Raw genomic sequence first — 16,084 nt, forward strand, 5'->3', positions numbered from 1 at the left:
TGGGGGAATTACTTATAAACTTGTTTCAGATGTAGTCTGATTCAAATAGCTGACAAATTTTCCGAATATTTTGAGTATTTATAGCAATCTCTGACATACATTTACTGTATTTTAACTAAGTTACATTAGTTACTTATCACGTGAGTGAAACTGCCAAAGAATACCGAAAACGCATAGTAACACGAATCTATATTCTCGTTAATATACTCTTAATTATTACATGAATGATATGAGATTAGGCTTATAGAAATCTTATTTAAATATTAAAAATAATGAAGCTAAATACTATGAAATAAATTTGTTTTATTAGCTGACTATCATTTTTTTGTTGAAAAAGGCCTTCGAGAATTCGAGCTTTGCATCTCAGTTAATTAAAATCTTGAAAGCAAGTGGAAAGACTTACCGGTAACTACAGGAGATTCGCGTGGCACAGTAAAAGCCAGCCCATAGCGAGATCGTCAGTATCGTTTAGTCTGCAAAAAATGCAGTTTAAACTTTTAACAGTCTATACGAAGTACTAGCTAGAATATCGAAGAGTAAGATTTGTTTTTTTGCCCGAGCCCCGCGCACGTGAGGTATATTGCACAGGAGCGGAAATTTGGTTATTTAAGATCAGGTCAAGTATTTATCTCTCTGTCCTTTTATGCTTACGTCATGGTAGACTCGTTCGACATAGCGATAGATCGTAGCGTTAGATATAAGCTTGGTCAGTGTTCGATAGCAAGGCGTTTCATCGTCAACTACCCTGCGTATTTTTGTATAGTGTCCACGCTGACTCGCCGGGCAATTCGAACCTGCATTGCCCAGGTTGGATTAAGTTCAGTTCGATTTCGTCTAAGTTTTTATATTCTTTGTTAATAAATTAATAGTTTTATGGTAAATGATTTATTAGTAGTTTCCTTTGTTGACATCTCCTCTTCTTTCCCCAACCGGTTGCTAAGAGCGAGTGCGCCTCTCTTATCCTCCTTTCTACAGAATTGGTAATGCAAAGCAATTCCGTTACAAAGACAAAGATTATAAAAGCGTGAGGAGGAACGTATCCAGATTGACTTGGTAACTAATTTGCACTCGAGGTCATTGATAAATGTATAGTTCTGCAGTATTTTTTTGTTAATATTGTGACGAATCGATATAATCGATGGCTCGCTCGATGCGGTCTCGCGAGCGACTTCATGCCAAGGCTGGCTGAAGGAGCTGCTCGGGCCGCGGAGCGCGGCAGACTCTGTTCTCCCGCCGCCGAAGCAACAACAGCTGCAGAGGGCTCCGTCCTATTTGCATAGTATAAGAAGAAGGATAGTCCTCAAATAGTGTTTGTTGCAGTCTCTTGGATCAAGGACAAATGGATAATTGGAGCATTGCATCATCAATGAAGAATTCTCCATGATCGCTATTGGCGCGGATTCGACGAATTTAGAGATAAGTAACCTGATTTACGTCGGCCGCCTGAGAACACGAACCGTTAATTTCGAATTATTTGAAATAAAAAATATTAAATTGGAAACGAAAGGGCCGTTCGCGCGAAAAAGAGAACAAATAGAAATGACAAATGAATAAGAGTATTTAGAATGTAAAAATATAACGATAGATAAGATTATAGCTGCAACGCGTATTTCATTTAGTTGTGTGAAAGAAAAGATTAACGAGAATTAAACCCATTGATATTATTTTATGATGTGACTTATAACGAACATTTGAATTTTTATGAAGAATAAGGCGTATTTAACTTAGTATGTGAGTGTGAAATTGAGTAAGTGTGTGAGTGTGAAATGAATGAGTTGCGAAAATGTTTAAATTTGAAATGAGTGAAAGAATGAGTAGAACAATAAGTGAGTGTGCGATGAATGTAATATATTCATATACGATGCGGAAAATCATAAGCGGATTAGATTAAGTATAATTTTAGATTGGATTTTATGTTAATTTCATATTGGATTTGATCATTTATGTCTCATTGTTCTATCGGTGAATAAATACTGAGATGGTCAGTGTTGAGATTTGACATTGGCTTTAGTGTTTCTTGCATTCCTAATCTTAAATATGTAACCACTGATTTGAATACAATAATATTTAAATATAATATTTACAATATGTTTGAGATTTGCCGAATAATCGCGTGTGAGCTTGAGTATAAATAAGTCAATGCGAGGTATATCAGCTTTGTTATAAATGGTGCTGTCACTTGTGAAATGCTTATTATCTTTGAGGTGGTAAATGTGTAAGCACGCTCTGGGTCACACGTTTAAACTTGTGAAGCTTTTAGCTTCTCAGCTGTAGGCAGCATTAATGTTCCACCAGGTGGAGGCATAGATAGCAAATAATTTTAGCTTTAGCCGTAAAACTTCTATCGACAAAAATATTTGAGTATTGAATGACAGTAAAAGCAAAATGCATCGGCCAGGAATCGAATCCGGGCCTGCCTGACAAGCGAACCAATGCTTGTATGATTTAAAAAGTATAGTTTCGTCTGGTGAGAATTAAAAATTGAACAATATAAAAAATTTATGACGATCACTGAATGAAAGTAAAAGTAAAATGCATCGGCCGGGAATCGAACCCGGGCCGCCCGCGTGGCAGGCGAGCATTCTACCACTGAACCACCGATGCTTGTACGATTTAAAAAATACAGCTTCGTCGGGTGAGAATTAAAAATTGAACAATATAAAAAGAATATGGTGATCATTGCACGAGAGTAAAAGTAAAATGCATCGGCCGGGAATCGAACCGTTTTTTTTTTTTTCAAAATGACTTTATTTGCTTAACAGATTACAATATGGATAGATAGGTAGGCGCAAACATGTCAATTATTTTCTTTAAGAGTTTTTTTAATATTTTCAAAGACAGTGAAATCAATGGACTTGATTGTAAACTCATTAGCGATTGTATTATGAACTGAAAAATCTTTTTTTGTCATTCCAAAATTTTTGAGAAGTGTCACGAGATTCTTGAAAGTAATTTCTTGAACAAAGATCGGCGGTGGAGTTCCATTGAGTAGTGGGGCGGTCGATGCTTCGGTGCTGCCGTCTGCTCTTTTCGGTTCAGTGCCGTCAGGCTGTCTAGTAGGTGTCTGGTTACCTTCGTTCGTCGAAGTCTTATCAGCCGCTCGGGCCGCGTTCAGCTTCTTTTGTTTTGCGTGATTTCCTTGGTCAACTATGTCATTCTCGCCGTTGGCGGGCTCGATATCCATTTGATCGTCAGTAGATTGGCTTGCAAGTAGTGTATAGCGATTGCTGATATGTGTGAGATTTTCGGGAAAACCCTGCGCATGCGATTGCGAGCGCGATTGCGTGAAGGTTCTCTTTGGGCGTGTGCCGTATTGCCAATTATCATTTTGCTGAAGGTCATAATGCCAGTTGTCATCTTGAGAAATTTGAGATGCAGCGCGTTTGTTTGTTTCGAGATGTGAGGCGGGCGCTTACGTGAGGGCCGGTGTATATGGTTGCGACTGTGGTAGCGGTTTGTTGATTCTTCGTGGAATGTTGGTAGGAGCTATTTGTTGATTTTGTTTGTTTGCTTGTTGAAATACTTTATCGCAGTAAAGTCTGACGGCGTTCGCATCACGATAATTTGGTGGCTTCATCCTGTTGAAGGCAGTCAAGAACGAACTTGACGTAATTATTGGTGTTGCTTGTGTAGACGGGATTGGTTTTGTGTTGACAGTTGTCGTCAACGTATGGGTCGTGGAGGTTTGGGTTGATATGGGTGTAGTAACTGTCGGAGATGCACCCGGGAGGGTGTGCCGGGGGCTCGTACTGATCCCGTCACTCATCGTTAGGTTTAAAACTGAGTTTCTCCTTCAAAGGAGGAAAAGTAAAGAAGCAGGCGGAGAGGACGCAGGCGTGCGCCACTCTCCGCTACACGTAGTAAGGGAATACACTTGCTATTTTTCACTTAAACGATTTCACTTATCACAACAGGGGGATAAGCGGCACAGAGTGCCATGAACGAGTTTTGAATGTGTAGGAAGCACTGCACGTAAAACTGTATGTAGACTCAGAAATTAGCGGTATCGAATTGCCTTGGCGCTGACGTGAATTTAGCGGCTTTTTGCCGGGAATCGAACCCGGGTCGCCCGCGTGGCAGGCGAGCATTCTACCACTGAACCACCGATGCTTGTACGATTTAAAAAATACAGCTTCGTCGGGTGAGAATTAAAAATTGAACAATATGAAAAGAATATGGTGATCATTGCACGAGAATAAAAGTAAAATGCATCGGCCGGGAATCGAACCCGGGTCGCCCGCGTGGCAGGCGAGCATTCTACCACTGAACCACCGATGCTTGTACGATTTAAAAAATACAGCTTCGTCGGGTGAGAATTAAAAATTGAACAATATGAAAAGAATATGGTGATCATTGCACGAGAGTAAAAGTAAAATGCATCGGCCGGGAATCGAACCCGGGTCGCCCGCGTGGCAGGCGAGCATTCTACCACTGAACCACCGATGCTTGTAAGATTTAAAAAATACAGCTTCATCGGGTGAGAATTAAAAATTGAACAATATAAAAAAATTATGATGATCATTGCACGAGAGTAAAAGTAAAATGCATCGGCCGGGAATCGAACCCGGGCCGCCCGCGTGGCAGGCGAGCATTCTACCACTGAACCACCGATGCTTGTACGATTTAAAAAATACAGCTTCGTCGGGTGAGAATTAAAAATTGAACAATATAAAAAGAATATGGTGATCATTGCACGAGAGTAAAAGTAAAATGCATCGGCCGGGAATCGAACCCGGGTCGCCCGCGTGGCAGGCGAGCATTCTACCACTGAACCACCGATGCTTGTAAGATTTAAAAAATACAGCTTCATCGGGTGAGAATTAAAAATTGAACAATATAAAAAAATTATGATGATCATTGCACGAGAGTAAAAGTAAAATGCATCGGCCGGGAATCGAACCCGGGCCGCCCGCGTGGCAGGCGAGCATTCTACCACTGAACCACCGATGCTTATAAGGATGGATGGTAAAATGCTACATATGTATATCATATAATTAATTAAATGGAAAAATTTTGCAAGTTATTTAAACGAATGAAATGAAAGTAATAGTATTTCTAAATCGACACAGTACGTTATAAAAAATTATAATTTCAATAATTTATACAATTATAATTCAAAATAAAGTTATAGATTACAATTACTGCTAAATGATTTGACATTATAAATTAATATAAAGTGTATGACATTTATAATTAGTTTATCAAATGCAAAATGTGCATCGGCCGGGAATCTAACTTTTTTTTTTGTGTAAAAATGTTTATTTGCTTAAGAACTTGACAATTACATTTTTGATTACAGGTGCAAATGAACTTACAAAATAAAACCTTAATCTAGCTGTTTTACAGAATATGTGGCTCTAGTTGGGCAACTCGTATTCTACATTTATCGTCGATTGGTGTAATAGAAAAGTTAGGGAGAATGTAGCGAATGGCAAATTCGTCTAAGTGCTAAAATTATTTGATTGGTATTGATGCTCGCAGGAAAAGACAGTTTAGTAAAACCTCTGGTTCGTAGTCGGATTTACTTAAAACTAGAAGCTAAATACTAATTAGAACTAAAAACTACTACGATAAATCTATACAAAAATAAACTGTCAAAGACAGTGTAATAGCATATGTCAAATAACTACAGCATTGAAAGTATATTAATGTATAAGAATGAATAAATACATGTAAAGCTATACGGACTCGTACGTAATACTGCTTACTTCCTCTTAGCGCGACGTCGTAGCTTATCTAGGTGTTTGAATCGGAATTTGAGTCGGAATCGAACCCGCGGACCGCCCACGTGGCAGACGAGCATTCTACCACTGAACCATCGATGTTTGTAAGGATAGATAGTATAATGCCACATATGTATATCATAATTAATTAAATGGAAAAATTTTACGAGTTATCTAAACGAATGAAATGAAAAGTAATAGTATTTCTAAATAAACGCAGCACGATATTAGAAATTATAATTTCAATAATTTATACAATTACAATTAAAAATAAAGTTCTAGATTGCGATTATTGCTGAATGATTTGATACTATAAATTAATAAAAATTGTGTGCCATTTATAATTTGTTTATCAAATGCAAAATGTGCATCGGCCGGGAATCGAACCCGGGCCGCCCGCGTGGCAGGCGAGCATTCTACCACTGAACCACCGATGCTTGATTTTGAGTTTATTAGCGACGTATTGCAAATTGTGAAAGTTCCACTTATATAATTTTAATATACATAAGAATACTACAGATTTTTTTAATTTACTTATAATTGTATCGAAGTATATTTAATTAAGTAATTAATACAATTTCAATAGTTAATACAATTAATTTTTTCTTCTATTAGTCAATTAGAAGTTTTAGTTTACGCCTAAGAATTATCTCTATCTTATTTTTTACAGTGTTACAATTTAGACATTAGGTAAATTATAGCTTAATAAATCAATATTGTATTTCTCCTCAGTGTTGATCCATCAAATTATCAACTTGACTAGATTCTCGTTAATATCTAATGGACCGATTTTTTGAATATTATCATATTATGATTAATAATCTAAAAATATTATTACAAGTATAATTTTTGTAAAAATAAAAAAAAACTCCCCGGCCGGGAATCGAACCCGGGTCTCCCGCGTGACAGGCGGGGATACTAACCACTATACTACCGAGGACTTGGAATCACATTTTTAAGAAGACATAGAAATGATTACAGCACAATAATTTTTATGCAGCAGCGTCATGAAGCTTTTTACATGTTCATAAAAGTAATATTTTTGAAAAAGTTACTTTCTATTGTATATTTAAGAGAATTTTTTAATATAATATCAATAATTATTTTCTAACAATGAAACTTTAAAAATATTACAGTGCAATATTTAGTGTAGAAAGCAACATAAAAACATTAAAGAGATAGAAAAATAAAAAAAATAATTGAGAAGTTGTAAAAATTAATGAAGCTTATAATGATATGTAATGTGATTCTGATTACCACTATAACTCACACGATTCAGCAAAATAAAATACACACCTAATGCGCGCGCACACAAGTTTAAAAGACTGCATATAGAACTCTGTAGAGGGGCAAACCAGACAATTCACGGAGGTCATATAAAAGCGCGTCTCTCTTTTAAAAGCAGTGGCAATCGAACGCCAGTGTTTGAGCATATATATATATAACACGCGGGAATCATTCATCTAAAAGAAAATCAAGTTTTGGTCCCGGACAGATCAAACTTTTTAACTTCAAAATCAGGTTTATCATTACCTCGAGAGTGCAATTATGAAGTCACTTATAATTTGTTTTGCAGGTAAGCCGATTATTGATTACTTTGCCAACTTAATTATAATATTCAATTGTAGTTTAAGATCGCATTGTTAAAAAAAATTGTTAACACGTTGATTGAACATTTTATTTTAATGCGGATACGTGACTCATCAGATGTGATTTTACATAATTCCGTCTCTTTTTGTGTTCTTATTTTCTTGAACGTAATGAATATTGTAGTAATTTTCATTTGAATATGTGCAAATCAATGTGTTTCAAGACGTTGACTTTGACCGGTTGTAGCTTTCATAAGTTCCTGTATTTATGAGTCTCTTTGTTTAAACTAGTAAAATACATATGTGATTAACCAATAAAAAATTTGTTGTTAAAATGAACGATTAGTTACTACTCAGACACTATTTATATAATAAAATTTAAAAACTATATTTATAATTTAAATATGCTCTATGATAATAAAACAACAATGATTGAAGTGGAATAAAAACAATTTTACGTATTTCAACACTACATTTTCTTAAAAAATTCCATATAATATAAATATAATTTTTCTTACTTTCTTTTTTCTTTTCTTATAATTAATAATAGAAAAACATGCAATGTAGCATATTTTCCAGCTTTCTTACAGAAAACATCTCACTTATTATCGGCATACGATTAATCATTGATAATACTTGCTCGGAGTATATTTTTACATCGAGAATATATTTTTATTATTATTACCAGAGTACATATACGTGAATTACATTGTATAGTTACAAAAAAAAAAACAACTTATAACTACAAAAGAGAAATACAAATTTTTCTCTTCTGCCCACTTATGCTATGTTACGAATACTTTTTTTTATTAATTATGTCTATTCAATTTGTTGACTGTCGAAGATCGATGTTGTATAAAATACGTTTTCATTATATGAACTTGTTCTAAGCGGTCTTGTTTATAACAAACTTAATTTGTTTTCGTTATTGATAAATAATAAAGTGTCTGAGTTGAAAGTGAATAAAAACCAAAAACCGACATGTACTGATTTACAATTCAATCATAGAGTACACAATAGGAACATTATATGTATTAATAACATGTTTAACCAAATACAAATATTCATGAGCGCCCGTACTTTAAAAACATCAATGAACGTATGCTATTAATTTGTTTGGGTAATTAAAAAGAGATTAAAATTTAGAAAAGAATAAATCAATTACTTGACTGTTGAACATTTACCAAATGCAAACAAGATTAAGTCATTCAAACAGACTTATAACGCAGTAATTCTATTATCCTCCAATTCATATAAATCAATGGATTAATATTTATAAAAAATATCATCGATAAAATTGGAAGTGTATTTTTTCTGATAAAGAACAAACTAACAATTTTATCAAAGTTGAACTTACTATTGATCGTATAATATTGTTTACTGTGGTTCGATTTCTACCATTTCGAAACTAATCTAGTTATCTTTCATAGAATAAATGTAAAAGATATGACGCCAACTTATGCTTACATTACTCAACTCGACTCATAAATGAGAACACATCAAATTTAAATTTGATATTTTAGATCCAATACTATATTTCATTCCTATAATCTACTTCGATGTTTTGATAACAAAATTTCAAAATTAATATATATATATATATATATATATATATATATATATATATATATATATATATATATATATATATATATATATATATATTTATTATTACTTCTTAATTCAAAAATACTGATTTATTGCAAATAAATAAATGATAATAAGTAACTACATTAGCTTTGTACGAAACAAATGTATTAGCTATACATTTCTTCGCGTAAACATTCAATATAATCGCACCCGGGTCCCGCTGAATTACACAATAAAAATATAGATAGTAAATAACGATAACAAGTGTGCATGTAATATATTCTATTGTGAAAAATGAGTCATTTTACTAAAGTTAATGAATTTTAATTTTTTTTTCGTATGAGATAACTGAAATACATCGTTTCCTCATTATCAAATTTCCCCGAATCATCGCGTATATAGTGGCCATTATCATTGAACTACCAGATAATAAATATTTCACTCTAGTGACCCGAGGGTCAGTTTTATCAGTACTCGTATCTCTATTCTATCGGCTAAGTTCTCACTTAAAACAAAAAAATTGGACTATCTTCGTCAAATATTTTTATAATGATTACGAATAAAAAAAGCTCTGCCCACTTTGTTTGTTAAATACAATACATTTCCTTTCTATACTCATCAAAATGGTACAAACACATTTCTAATGCGATAGAAAAAAAAATAAATTAACATTGAATTTACAGTTTCCGGCTTTCTATGTGCTGGCCTGTGTCAAAAACTACCAACGGCCGACGAAGCCTTGGCAAAAATTAATGAGATAGTCGACATCCCAGGCCTAAAAAACCTCGATCTGAAAGGCTTGAATATGTCCATGCTACCGTTCAACGAGGCTGAGAATCTGCTAAAGAAGAAATGCGAGAAAAATGGAGGCCCAAACGCATACGAGACGGCCAAAGCTGCTGGATCTAATGTTGTAAACTGCGTTAAAGATCTCGTTGACTTGAATGTATTGAAGCAGGAGATGGACGCTGCTAGACCAACTGGTGATTTGGACGAAGTTTTCAAGAAGTATTGCCACAAAAAGCCTATCCTTAAAGGATGCGTGACTAATTTTACCGATGCCATTGAACCGTGCCTTGATCCAGTAGAAAGAGAAAATAAGAAAATCGTGCTCAATATCACGGAAAAAATTTTGAACTTTGTATGTTTCAAGGAGGGTGACCGCATTGCTCGTAAGTAAACATAACGGCCTTCAACATTTTTAATTAATCGCACAGTGAAGACAGGTCGGATCGCTGAGATGAGTATTGTGCCGTAAATTATTGTATAATTGCGAAGATAGGTGCCGATAAAAATCTACTTCAGAGCAAATCTCATAAAAATATATACTTTTACGAGAATAATACGTTTAAGAATAATGTTATATCTATGCCGTATATCGACATTACGACCCCTTTTTATTAGCAAGTGCTCATCACACCTTATAGAAATCAAGGACGACCTATCAGCACGTGGATCAGATCTAACAACTTGAAAAAAATTCGGCATTGAACAACGCGTATAAGACGGGTTATTTCATATTCTCTAAAATCTGTATATATACGTTTGTACATCGTTGATGTTATTCGTATTCAACCAGAATGAGTCAAAAGCTTGAACTGATTTATTTTTTCTTTTTCGTTAATTCAAGTCAGTTCTCGTTTAGTTATCTGGAAGAAACCATAAAATGAAATGTAACTAGAATTTCAAATTACATCATCCGAAATATGAATTTCACGTCAATATAAAAAATTGTTACTCGTATCACTAAAACTGACATGTACGTGTTCTTTTTACATGCTATTTTACTATACGATTAAAGATAGATTTTCCGCATTCTCATAAGATTATAGATATATAAGCCCCGATATAGGCTGACAAGTAAAAAACTAAACTATTGCCAATTCCAAACAAACATTACGATTACCTATAAAAAATATTATCAACAATAATGCATATCTTCTATTAATTCATGAAATGGGCTTTCAATCATGTTTCCTTAAATTTTCAGTATTCATCGCGGCCAAAGGACCTGAATGTTTCCAAGCCAAAACTCAAGCAATCATGGATTGCGGTAATTCTACATATGGCAAATACTCTAAAGATTTGCCCATGAACCCAGAGCAAGGATTAGCTGGTTTAACTACGAGTCTCTCTGGAATAAAAGATCTTCCTTCTCTCGTTTTTGACCAGAAAACTTGCACGTATGTATAAGTAAATATTTTATTGAGAACTTTTCAAAGAGCAGTAACTTTTTTTTGAGTTAGTTAAGCTTTAAACGATCTGTAGTTCAATACAACGACGATTGTCTATTTGCAAAAAGATGAATAAATTGCATAACGTTTTATCGCGAATAGCACGATAACTTTGTTCATGTGTCAAGCTAATTAGAATGACATTTGAAACCCAATTGAAATCGAATTAGAATAGCTAAACGTAATATGGATGGCATAATATAATTTTATATGTAAAAAAAAGTAAATGAACTATCGATAATTTACATATTTTTCTTCAAAATTATTCCATAAAAGTGGAATCTCATTTACAATAAAATTGTTCAACAATTAGAAATATTATTTAATTGTGAAAGTTTAAATTACATGTTGTATGAGATTAAACAATATTTATAACAATTCTCGAATAATAATTTATAGAAATATTTTTTTTAAAACAAATATTCGCTCAATAATTAAAAATTAAAAATTATTATAATATTTTCTTTTCACGAAATCGATGGTTTTACAGAGATATGAACACTTTACAAGGTTGCGTGGTGAACGCATTGGAAGGATGTGAAGATCCGACGCCGGCAAACCTACTCGATTCTATCTTTAATTACATCAAGAAAGTGACACCATGTCAGAAAATGCTTAGTCCTCAGGCTTAGGCACTAACAATGTTTAGTCAAAGTTCAGGAACAAGAAACGTAGCTTATACTGCAGTACTAGCTATGACTACTTTTATTTTATTATACTGAAAATGACATATACTTCCTGTAAAATCTGATTATAGTTCTGTGATTATAAATGTAACGAATGAAATACTTTATGCGAATTTGAAAAATGTATAATTTACTAACAATTTTGTACTATACAGATTTAAAGAAAATGTTATTCTTTATAACATTAGCTACCAGTAGATTACAGTAGTTTTTGTTGTATCAAGTACTTGTTATAGAATCAAATCAACAAAATTAATTTGTTGCTTATTTTTATATTACACTGTATAAGTATGAATGTTAATTGACCAGTTGTAAATTGTATGTTGCATTTTGTATACATTTTTGCTTAATTTTTCCAAATAGGGTAAAGGCACTAGTAGTAGGTCAGGCACTAGTAGTCAGTCACTTCTTTTATTATAATTTTTATTATAATTATAATTTTTATATTAAAGGTAATCCTTTAATAAATAAGAAGTAAAATGATGAATCTTTAAAACCATATCATATGAAAATAAAAAAATACATAATTAACAAGTATTTTTTCTGTTTTTTAATGCTATGCTGGACCCTTATTTTCTTATGAGGTTTAGTCTTAGTGTCAATACAGAATTCACTAAAACAAGCCTTTACGTATTTAACTGAAATTTATTTTATATACATATAAAATACCATTAAATATTGAATACTGACCTGTCATTAATATTAATAAAACATTAATATTTATTTGTGATTGTATCCGACTACCAATATTTAAATTCAAAGATATTTCAATAGTTGAAAGGGATGGTTAACTATTAAACTTTTCAAATTCAAAAATTATGCCTTCGTGTGATATTTTCTATCTTAAAAAAATAATAAGTCACTGACATCTAGCATTATTATATGGCACATTCCAGACTATGACGATCAGGTTTTCAGGGGTAGGTTTCGAATTTTCTTGAAACTTGGTCTACATGTTGTCTATATGGTAGTGTATTTAAGTATGGATTATTAAATCATTATAATATCTATATCAACAGTTTTAAACAATTGAAAAATTTTGACGAAAAATTTTCAAAAATTTAGATCTCCGCAATCATTAAAGTTATCGAAACGAATATTTTTTATTTTACATATAAAAGGGTGTACTTTAAAGATACTAAGCGAACAATACTATAACATCAATTTTTCCGAAAGTTATTAACATTTTTTTAAACAATTGCCCATATCTCAAAAAGTGTTATTTCTATTTTAAAAATTCTTTTTTTATTGAATTCCTTGACATTTTTTCTTTAAGAATCCGTTTTAAATTTCATCGAGCGATCATTAGATGCGACACAGTGAGCGATAATAGTGGACGCTCACAGGCCCTACGACGCCGATAAGTAGGTAAGCTTGGTAGTAGCGCCGACGCGCGGCCGAGCGATTGTCATATTGGAAGGCGGTGTATCCCCACTATATGCACGAATGCACTTTTGAATGACAAACAAGCAAGAGCTCGTCGCCTCGCTTCCTTATAAGAGCACACAGTTTTGATTCATGGTCCGGGTGGTGATCATTCGACGACGTGACGCAGGCTCGCTGATCTTCGCGACGAAATGACATTCTCCAGCTGTTTGCTTTTGACGACGCTCTACTTTTCGCCGACCCTCGTGAGATGATTGTTTACGGTTGGCGACCGACAGCGAGAAAACTCGTGGTTTTCATTGAATTTTTCAGAGTATAATAACGAGACAAACCATGGACAACTTGAGACAGCAGCAAGGGCCATTAGAAATGGCTAGGTTCGATCGTCGAATCCACGAGGAAGAGCACCTGGAAAAGTTTGCCAGCTGCATGCTGAACAAATTTAGGATCGTAAGTGCTGTATCGCTCCACCTACAATAACGTCGAGTTATTGTATCAACCATGACAGTGAGTCTTACGTGTTGATCACCGATGACCCAGGATCTTTCCTAGCCGCTCGCAAAGGCGCGACTCTCGGTAAGCAACTGCCTGGCAAGATTATCTTCGCCAGATTCAACTCACACCGATTTTTCTCGACAGCCGGCGCGAATGTTCGTGACACCGCGAGACAGATCACGAACTGCCTCTTGCGAACGGACATAATCGTCATGGATCCACAATAACAACTGAAAAAATCGTCACTTTCGAACGAGATTGTATTTTTGTACTGAGTTAACACTAAGAATTAATAAATCGATTGTTTTTATTACAGTTAACGTAGCTTTTATCGTGTCGACAATTTCCTCGTAGACTTCACAAATGTATTTTTCTTGAGAGCTCGCGAAGAGATTCGAAGGATGCGACCACCTGAAATTGAGCATCGTTCCATCGAAATGTCATTTACTTTTAAGAGTAATTGAAATTATTGGATCGATTTGTCGTTCAATCGTCGCCCTGTTACATTAAAATCAGCACAGATTTGAATATAATGCGTTTTAATTTAACATCCGAATGGCAGCATCGCGTTTCGCAATATTTTTTGTCTACAGAAGTAATATACATCGCGTGCGTGAAATTCACATTAAAATCAGATTCGAAAGCAAGAAAAAAAAAAGTAGCGAGTATCTAATCAATCTTATCAATTACCATATTTTTCTTATATTTCAAATTTTCTTCACTGTGTAAAGGCGACTGTTACATAGATTATGGATTAACCAAACAAACATTATCAGTTATGTTTAAATTCCGAAAGTTTCCAGTGCACGTGTCTACAATAGTTAATGTCTTGTTTCAAAAGTATAAAAGCGATCTGCTCGAGCGATCAATTACCAGTTTCCACTAAACGTTGATTCAGCGCATTCGCCCAAGTACTTCTCGAAGATGAGGACTGCCGTAGCTCTGCTTCTGTGCGTGGCTCTGCCAGCTACTTTCGTGAGTATGTGCGTTATGCGATGGAAGCGCGTATATTTATTGTTCATGATTTTAGGCGTTGATCCAAGACGAAATTAATAACAAACTGCTTAAAATAGAAGAAGACTGTGCTAAGAAGTGTGGAGTTAGTTTATGTAAGTGGTAAAAAGTCATTGCATTCAAATAAAAATATTCCGAGATAAGATTTTAAGTGAAAGATTGAATGTTTGTAGTTGCGATTGAATTGATCAGATATTATCAATTTGTTCCTTATAAAGAAAAACTAAGTGTCTGGGCTTTCTGTATGATGGTGAAATACAATGTCGTAAGTATCAATTGTTACGAGCTAAACACTTTGTCATTCGTCTGTACATTAAATGGGTATTCTTCACAAATCAAGAAAGATGGTACGGTCAATATGGACAAAATGTCCTTAAAAGTTTTCGGTGACCCCGACTCAGTGCGAAGGACATTCGAAATATGCAAAACAAAGAGTAAGTATTCCATTCGCTTTTCAGGCACCCCGTTCGTTCCAATATTCTAAAATAAAATTTCGTTATAGCTGGCCAAGATAAGATAACACTTGGGAGAACAATGATGAACTGCTATCTTAAAAACTACGAAATGGTTATGTCACGGTATCCACGAAAGTTAATGAAATTTTAATTTTAAATACGAATCTTCCCATACTCATTCTTAATTTGTAATTTTTGCACAAGCCTAATGCTAAACAGTTTTCGTCTTGTTTTACTCGAAAGAATCTGCTTGTAAAATGAAAGATGAAATAAAAATTTCGATTTTTCACCTGACCCATGTAATATTTATATAAAATCTCTCATTTTTGTTGACACGTAATGGAAACAAAAAGTATATTTTTTAGGCGAATCTTTTGAATCAAATCAAAATAATGTGAAACTAATTCACGATGGTTTGCCTTAATGGAAAAATATTCGGAGAGGAGTCTATCAGATAATCAAAGCAATATTTTTCTAATTAATTTTCAAATATTTCTATATATATTCTATATTTTTACATAATTTTGTCGTACAATTTAAATAGTAATTTTCTACTTTAATTAGTTAGTTTGTAGGTAATCAAAGAGAATCTATATAACTTAATAAACCGCAAACTATAATTTTATATCTAACTATTCTTTTGATAATAGATCTATTGAACATTATATTCATAGAATTCCATTTATTTATTATCATAAATTTTTAACTCAGAGCTTTTTTTCTAGAGTACTTTCTTTTTTTTATTTCATGCATTTTTTTATTTATGTATGTAACAATTTGTTTTTTCGCTCACAATCGATTCTAGTTTTTTTTTATGTTATTTGTCCCCATACCGAGTGTAATAGTTATTGCGCCTTCCTAGCAGGGAGCACAAAACTGCATAGACAGTCTGATTTACCTAACGGCTCGAGC

At 33.8% G+C, this 16,084-nt stretch overlaps 2 protein-coding genes and 8 non-coding genes across 11 annotated transcripts; 2 read left to right on the forward strand and 8 right to left on the reverse strand.

Moving 5' to 3' along the window:
- Positions 1-2,533: 2,533 nt before the first annotated feature.
- On the reverse strand, positions 2,534-2,604 carry Trnag-gcc (transfer RNA glycine (anticodon GCC)). Its single transcript has one exon. It is a non-coding gene; the product is annotated as a tRNA-Gly (tRNA).
- Positions 2,605-4,207: 1,603 nt separating this feature from the next.
- On the reverse strand, positions 4,208-4,278 carry Trnag-gcc (transfer RNA glycine (anticodon GCC)). Its single transcript has one exon. It is a non-coding gene; the product is annotated as a tRNA-Gly (tRNA).
- Positions 4,279-4,375: 97 nt separating this feature from the next.
- Positions 4,376-4,446, reverse strand: Trnag-gcc (transfer RNA glycine (anticodon GCC)). The gene has a single exon. It is a non-coding gene; the product is annotated as a tRNA-Gly (tRNA).
- Positions 4,447-4,543: 97 nt separating this feature from the next.
- Trnag-gcc (transfer RNA glycine (anticodon GCC)) lies at positions 4,544-4,614 on the reverse strand. The gene has a single exon. It is a non-coding gene; the product is annotated as a tRNA-Gly (tRNA).
- A 97-nt stretch (positions 4,615-4,711) lies between these two features.
- On the reverse strand, positions 4,712-4,782 carry Trnag-gcc (transfer RNA glycine (anticodon GCC)). The gene has a single exon. It is a non-coding gene; the product is annotated as a tRNA-Gly (tRNA).
- Positions 4,783-4,879: 97 nt separating this feature from the next.
- Positions 4,880-4,950, reverse strand: Trnag-gcc (transfer RNA glycine (anticodon GCC)). Its single transcript has one exon. It is a non-coding gene; the product is annotated as a tRNA-Gly (tRNA).
- A 1,139-nt stretch (positions 4,951-6,089) lies between these two features.
- Trnag-gcc (transfer RNA glycine (anticodon GCC)) lies at positions 6,090-6,160 on the reverse strand. The gene has a single exon. It is a non-coding gene; the product is annotated as a tRNA-Gly (tRNA).
- Positions 6,161-6,591: 431 nt separating this feature from the next.
- On the reverse strand, positions 6,592-6,663 carry Trnad-guc (transfer RNA aspartic acid (anticodon GUC)). Its single transcript has one exon. It is a non-coding gene; the product is annotated as a tRNA-Asp (tRNA).
- Positions 6,664-6,928: 265 nt separating this feature from the next.
- Positions 6,929-12,370, forward strand: LOC131669712 (27 kDa glycoprotein-like). The gene is made up of 4 exons (XM_058944800.1): positions 6,929-7,299; positions 9,586-10,074; positions 10,893-11,085; positions 11,627-12,370. Exons 1-4 carry the CDS (start codon positions 7,272-7,274, stop codon positions 11,766-11,768), a joined length of 852 nt encoding a protein of 283 aa, XP_058800783.1. The 5' UTR covers positions 6,929-7,271; the 3' UTR covers positions 11,769-12,370.
- Positions 12,371-14,597: 2,227 nt separating this feature from the next.
- LOC131669743 (uncharacterized) lies at positions 14,598-15,454 on the forward strand. Of its 2 annotated transcripts, XM_058944852.1 has the most exons (5): positions 14,598-14,678; positions 14,734-14,812; positions 14,891-14,982; positions 15,058-15,151; positions 15,220-15,454. In XM_058944852.1, the coding sequence occupies exons 1-5, from the start codon at positions 14,628-14,630 to the stop codon at positions 15,321-15,323; spliced, it is 420 nt and encodes a 139-aa protein (XP_058800835.1). In that variant the 5' UTR covers positions 14,598-14,627; the 3' UTR covers positions 15,324-15,454. The 2 variants fall into 2 exon arrangements, with proteins under 2 accessions (XP_058800835.1, XP_058800834.1); XM_058944851.1 differs by having other exon boundaries at positions 14,891-15,151.
- The last annotated feature ends 630 nt before the right edge of the window (positions 15,455-16,084 follow it).

Source organism: Phymastichus coffea, unplaced genomic scaffold (assembly GCF_024137745.1).
Source record: "Phymastichus coffea isolate CEN01 unplaced genomic scaffold, Cenicafe_Pcof_1.1 PCOF00096, whole genome shotgun sequence".
Lineage (NCBI taxonomy): Eukaryota > Metazoa > Arthropoda > Insecta > Hymenoptera > Eulophidae > Phymastichus > Phymastichus coffea.

Bases quoted from the DNA above. Each gene is read 5' to 3' on its own strand.
- LOC131669712 (XM_058944800.1), top strand. From the start codon at position 7,272: ATGAAGTCACTTATAATTTGTTTTGCAG. The intron at 10,075-10,892 runs GTAAGTAAACAT...TTAAATTTTCAG, and splicing joins GGAGGGTGACCGCATTGCTC to TATTCATCGCGGCCAAAGGA. The intron at 11,086-11,626 runs GTATGTATAAGT...ATGGTTTTACAG, and splicing joins TTTGACCAGAAAACTTGCAC to AGATATGAACACTTTACAAG.
- LOC131669743 (XM_058944851.1), top strand. From the start codon at position 14,628: ATGAGGACTGCCGTAGCTCTGCTTCTGTGCGTGGCTCTGCCAGCTACT. The intron at 14,679-14,733 runs GTGAGTATGTGC...TCATGATTTTAG, and splicing joins TGGCTCTGCCAGCTACTTTC to GCGTTGATCCAAGACGAAAT. The intron at 14,813-14,890 runs GTAAGTGGTAAA...GAATGTTTGTAG, and splicing joins GAAGTGTGGAGTTAGTTTAT to TTGCGATTGAATTGATCAGA.